At 40.0% G+C, this 5,839-nt stretch overlaps 1 protein-coding gene across 1 annotated transcript; it reads right to left on the bottom strand.

The window, feature by feature from the left end:
* Window positions 1-283: 283 nt before the first annotated feature.
* On the bottom strand, window positions 284-4,014 carry LOC140784511 (CDT1-like protein a, chloroplastic). Its single transcript, XM_073131980.1, has 7 exons — window positions 3,611-4,014; window positions 3,259-3,378; window positions 2,891-3,125; window positions 1,917-2,597; window positions 1,338-1,539; window positions 1,155-1,245; window positions 284-698 (listed from the first exon to the last, which is right to left on the bottom strand). Exons 1-7 carry the CDS (start codon window positions 3,973-3,975, stop codon window positions 611-613), a joined length of 1,782 nt encoding a protein of 593 aa, XP_072988081.1. The 5' UTR covers window positions 3,976-4,014; the 3' UTR covers window positions 284-610.
* Window positions 4,015-5,839: the final 1,825 nt, after the last annotated feature.

Here is a 5,839-nt window from a genome sequence, read left to right as displayed (position 1 = left end):
GTTAATTGTGCTTATTGTTACTTGTTATACCTATTGTGGTGTATTGATTACTTGATTAGATGTTAATTGTGCTTAATATTATTGTGTTATTCGTGTCAACTTTCACACGTAGATGCATGAAGATTTGCAAGCCTTGAGAGGAAAAAGATATGGTTTTAGTGATCACTAACAGATATTAGGGGTGTACGCAGTAGTCAAATGTTATCAGGATGAAATGGGAAGTTACTGGCCACAGGACTATTGAATTCGTACTGAAAGGATTTTCTAACATGGCAATAAGATCTGAACAGAATTTCTGATGAGCAAATTTTAAGGCATCAATAGAAGGTTGGAATATATTTACACCAGCTAACCATATTAAAAGAAAGCTATCTCCAAGGATAGCTCTAAATACAATTCAAAGGAGGAGAATATAATGTAACCCCCTCCCCAAATCGATGGAAGCACACCAAAAAGAAAATGGGTAGGAGGAACTAGCTGCCAGCTCTTGAGTGATATCTAGAACTTTCACAGCGGTGAATGCTTGTAAATTGCTTCTTCCTTTTCCTCCTTCCAGTTTCTTTATGGTAAATGTTGTGCAACAACAAGCATAATGGACCTCAAGTTGCTCCTAGTATCCAGACTCCAGGGAAGTTGTCTTTCTACTCGCTTCCACTAGTCTTTGCCGGATCTCTTTAGGACTAGATACCATATTGACACTGGAGAAGAGGATCATACAATTATGTGAGGAATAATAGGAAAGGCTAAAATCAATCTTTCAATACAGATAGTCGGACAAATTACAGTATTTCTTTGGTAGATTTTTAAGAGGACAAAGCGTATTTAAGCCTTATGATTTGGCAGCACACCCCTAATTTTCAGCATGTAATGCAAAACTTATGAAATGCAAATAAGATCGGAGATCAGAGTTGCTCTGGCAGCTCCAGAATCCCAGATACAGACTCAACTTCCAGAACAATTATTCTTGCTACAAGTGAGTTACCATGTAACTCATAGACATCAAAGCTTTGAAGCTTCCTTATTGGCGTCAAACCATAGATGTTTATTATTATTTCACATAATGATAAAATACAGAATTTAACCTTACTATACCAAATTATGGCCCTTGCTAGCAGAAAGTGAATATAGACAGATCTAAGAATTAGTAAGCTCACCAGCAGAGAACATCTCCACTGCATGCAATCTTTTCTGAGATCCAATCTGGGACAAGTTCTTGCAACATTTTTAACTGTTCTTCGACTTCACCTGAAAATTCAGAATAAGAGTTTAGCTTCCAAGTTCCAATCAGCCTCATTTTGCATAGTCAAAAATGAATCTCTACTACCAAATAAAACTACCTCTATCAACTATTTTTGAATGACTTGCAATTATCTTGTGAATAAGCTCTTGTTTTGTCATCACTGATCGCTTCATTGACTGATAGATGAGTACGATAATATCTAACATACTTGGTAAGCATGCTAGCAACTTTTCTCGTCTAACTGCATCAGCAACACCAGCCTCCTTGTCCACCAAAGATTTCATTTCCTTCTCTCTTAACTATGAAGAAGGAAAGCAATTATCGTCAGAAAAACATATAGCAAGAAATGTTAAGTCTGTTATCCTTCAGCTTATTTCACAAAAGGTGCCCAAAACCACAGTAAAATGTACCAGGTAAATTTAGCATGAACTAGCAGATCATGACAGCTTCAGCATCTAAATATGTACAAGATATATAAGACAGGATATCACCATCAAAAGTTAAGAGTCAAGGAGAAACACCATTCAAACAAGCCACTGTCTAAACTCAGTACTTATAACATGGAAATGATTGATAAGAGAAGATTCTACCCTCATTTGAATTGGAGGGATGTATTTGTTAGAGATTCTTTTGAGAAGTACTTTTTATTTTTCAACTCTAAAAGGGAAGAACTCACAGATTGCAAGAGCGTCTCTGGTAGAAAACTGAGGATGTCATCATCATCAGAAAGCAAGCTTCTATTTTGCTCTTCTTCCTTTGCTTTTGTAATCTTTGTCGGAGTTGCAAATGATATTGTTCGCTTAGTTGCCTTCTTCAGTGGTGGGGAATCACAACCCGTGCTTGGGCAATATCTCTTTGGTGCTTGAATTTCTGGTGTAGCAGCCATTAGCCTTACTGGAGTAGAAACAAGTTTGGCAGGAGTTCCCTCCAAGACATTAGATTCCCGGAGTGGGTCATTCTCAGCCTTTACTAGCTCTTTCACATCTCCTGTAAGAGTTCCACAAGTCCTGGATGGGCTGAATGAAACAGGGGAACTGAGTAATGACTTCTTGAGTATTGGTAGTTTTGGAGCACATTTCAAAGGAGATGGAACAGAAGCAGAATTGTTGTCTTTTGAAGAAGCACCTCTTATGAATGCAAGAGGAGTTTTGCCTGAATCAGGAATAAGCTTCTGGGAGAATCGCTGCCGAAAAGATTGAGACATGTGAGAGAGCACAACCGACTGCTGCTGAGAAGAAGCATTAGATGACGATTCAACAGAAGCCAAGTGAGTTAAGACTCTTGGTAGAGATGGAAGTATGCATGGTTTTGCTTGACTAAATGGATGAGGCAGTTGCTCTTCCGGAATGTCATCTCCCTGGCAAGCAAGACGTCACAATTAACATGAGGATTTACTTCACAATTAGCAAGACATCACAATTAACATGAGAAGCATGATCTCAGCCTTCATCTAAGAAAAGCTTTAGATATAAGTACATCATTCTTGCATATGAGATAATCAGTTATAATTAAAATATCTATGCAATAAAAGAGTCATAGATAAGAGCTCTGCTCATAAGAAGGGACTAATAGTTAGAAGAAAATGATAGTAATTAGTAAGGACAGTATAACACCAACAAAACAATATAAATCTGGGCATAGTATCAGTACCTCTGGATGTTCTTTGAGGAAATTCACAAGCCTTTCTCTGAAAATTTTCCTCAATACTGAATACCTACTTTCTCCCTTTCCCTTTGTATCATTCCCTATTGCCTCAACCTGTAATATGACTTGAAGCTCCGGCTTCATGCAGCAAGTAGCCTCATCACGCAAGAGCACCTTCTTGATCGAAATGGCTTCAGGTAATATGTACATTAGCTGAGCCAAATGTCCATAGGTAAACCTCCTAAAAGACAAATTCCAGTACGAAGCCCAGTGAATTGATAATTGCATTGTTTCCATTTAAAGCAGTAAACAAACCAGAATCTAAGTGAAAATATATGGCCTAATTTGACTACAGGAAGAGAGAAAATGAGTACCTTTCTGTCAAATGCTGAATACTAGTACAGATGTTTGGAAATGTTGTCGTAGATCCTTTCAAACGAAGCAACCGGATTGAGCTTTCCATGGAATTGAAGAACTCACAAAGAATCTCATACCTGACCGCCAAAAAACGATAACTTTTAATGGAGAAACTAAAAGTCACAGGTAATTCTAGGCCTACAGCAACAGAACTTACTTAAAACGCAGGGTAAAAACATATTGATGTCAAATATCTAAACTTTATATAACTCTAAGAACCCCAAAATCTAAAATTACAAGAAAAAAAGAAAAAGAAAAGAGGATCCTCTATAAGAAATTTGGGCCCAATTAAACATAGTAAGAACTTACTTCTCTGGTAGCTTGATCTGAGTTTTGGGTCTCGAAGAACTTGGACTTCGATCTGCCCCCGATCCAGCACCCAGCTGCTGTTCTACACGCAGGAGATCTTCATCGGATCCATCGAGATCTCGACCTCGATCGACGGATCCCTTCTCCGGCCTTTGAAGCCCGAGTGCCACCTGCTTCACCTCCTTGACCGAGAAAGCGACGCTCCGGTTCCTCGCCCGCCGGGGGAGATGGGCCGGCTTCTCCGGCGTCCAGATCTGGTTGCGGTCGTTGACTGCGGCAGGCGAGGGCTTCATCGAAGGGAGGGGAGACGACGGAGGCTTCTTGCTGGATCTGGTGGACCGCTGAGATGGGGCAAGGGGTTCCATTTTGAGGTGGGAGGACTCAATAGGGTCTAGGGATTTTGGACCGGCGGAGGGAAAATGGCGGGGTGGGGGTTATAAGGAGCGGGAAGCGACGTCGTAACGTTCCGTTTTGGCGGGAATGGGGCAATGGCGGGAAACGCTGGTGGTATGGCCACGTGGCGATGAGTTGATTCCCGCCATATGGTCGACGAGCCCAACAGTGAGTTTGGACTTATAAGAGAGCTGCTAGCTACGAGGCTATCATCAAACTTGACTTGAAATTAATTTCAAACTTAATATGGCGTTCAAATTTAACTGTGTGGAATTCTACTCTAGTTTAGTTCAAGTTCGTGCCAAGCTTAAGCATTAAAGAAGCCGACTGATGTTAAGTTTAACTCGAGCCTAATTCAAAGCTTAATCAAATTGAGCAGCTCGAGTTTGATCTAAGTTTGAATCCAAGAATGCTTGATTCAACTCTTAGGAAGAAAGAATCATAGGAGACAGATTGAGATAATATATTTAAACTATTAGATCAAATATCTAATCCTTTCAAACTATACATAGTATATAATATATATTAAAATTTTAAATTAAATTGATCCGAGTTCAAGCAAGCCGATTTCTGCTCAAGCTCCACCCAAAATTAATTTTAAACAGTATTAAATATTCAAGCTTGGAAGAGCCTAATCTAGCTTGAATCGAGTTGAATCCCAGTTCCTACTTCTACTCGATAGAGTGGAAATAAGTAAGCTCTATATATAAAGGTGAAAACGGATTATATATATATAACTGTACAAAAATTATATCAGTATTCATGTATAAACAATCCTAGGAAATGAATCTACCACACACCAATGTAATGTATAGATGCAAAATAATAAAGATTTAGGCAAATGACACAAAATATTTTACATGCAAAACCCTTAAAGCTAGGGTATAAAAAAAACTATAAATCTTATCAAGGACCGAACCAATCATAAAATTAAATGTAACAAATATAAGGTACTTATAAACTACTTGTCGATCTTCATCACTCTATCTGTAGTTATCTTATTTGATCCTTCTCAATGTACTACTTCTAGGGGATGTAGACAATTTGCTCAGGCTCTGCTTAAAATTAATTTCGAGTCAGAAATTATATATCAAGTCAGCTATATTTGAACCTAGCCCAAGTTATAAATAAGGATACACATTTGATGCTATATTTAAGCACCCACAACATAACAACCAAGAGGTCAAAGTTGTGGATTCGAGAAGGGCAAATAATGGGAAAGTTAGGGATTTAGGTGAAACATCTAACAGAAAAAAAAAATTGCACGCACGTGCGGGCCACATGTGCCCTTTTCCTTCCCCTTCCCTCTCTCTTTTCTTTCTTCTCTTCTTCCCTTCATTTTTTTTCTTCTTTCTTCTCCTCGCTAGCAGTCCTTCCACCCTATCTTCTTCTCGTCTCGCTGGAGCACCATCAGAACTGCTGACCCTCTGGATCAAAGCGTCGGAGCTCCCTCACCCTCCACGTAAGTTTGATTTGGAATTTGTTAGTTAATTAGGATTTTTTTTATTTTTCTCCTCCTCTTGGTCTTGTCGTGATCCGGTCGATCGATGATCTCATGCGATGCCACATCAGTCCGGTTGAGCTTCCCTTTTTTGCAAGGATGCCACCAATGGCTTCCTTCGGTGCCCTCATGGCCGAAGCAGTCGGATAATCCCTCGCCTTAGCTAGTGAGGTGGGTTCTTGTTGCAAGCCGCCTCTAGCAGCTTGGCTTCCCCTCGGCTAGCTTTTGCTTACCGAGGGGAGCGTGCCAGCATCCCTCCCCCCGATCGATTGGATTCTTGCCCGTCGATGGGTGGTCCCTATCTTCCCCACCGGCCGAGTATGCACCCTTGGGGC

The sequence above is a fragment of the Typha latifolia genome, chromosome 3 (assembly GCF_019914945.1).
Source record: "Typha latifolia isolate L0001 chromosome 3, TyphaL0001v2, whole genome shotgun sequence".
NCBI classification, from domain to species: Eukaryota; Viridiplantae; Streptophyta; class Magnoliopsida; order Poales; family Typhaceae; genus Typha; species Typha latifolia.
This window is presented reverse-complemented; position numbering and strand designations above follow the sequence as displayed.

What these genes read in the sequence shown, in the direction of transcription:
- LOC140784511 (XM_073131980.1), bottom strand. Translation starts at nt 3,975, where the DNA reads ATGGAACCCCTTGCCCCATCTCAGCGGTCCACCAGATCCAGCAAGAAG. An exon ending in CAGATCAAGCTACCAGAGAA is followed by an intron (nt 3,379 to 3,610) that starts GTAAGTTCTTAC and finishes TTTGGCGGTCAG; the next exon opens with GTATGAGATTCTTTGTGAGT. An exon ending in TCCTCAAAGAACATCCAGAG is followed by an intron (nt 2,598 to 2,890) that starts GTACTGATACTA and finishes CTTGCTTGCCAG; the next exon opens with GGAGATGACATTCCGGAAGA.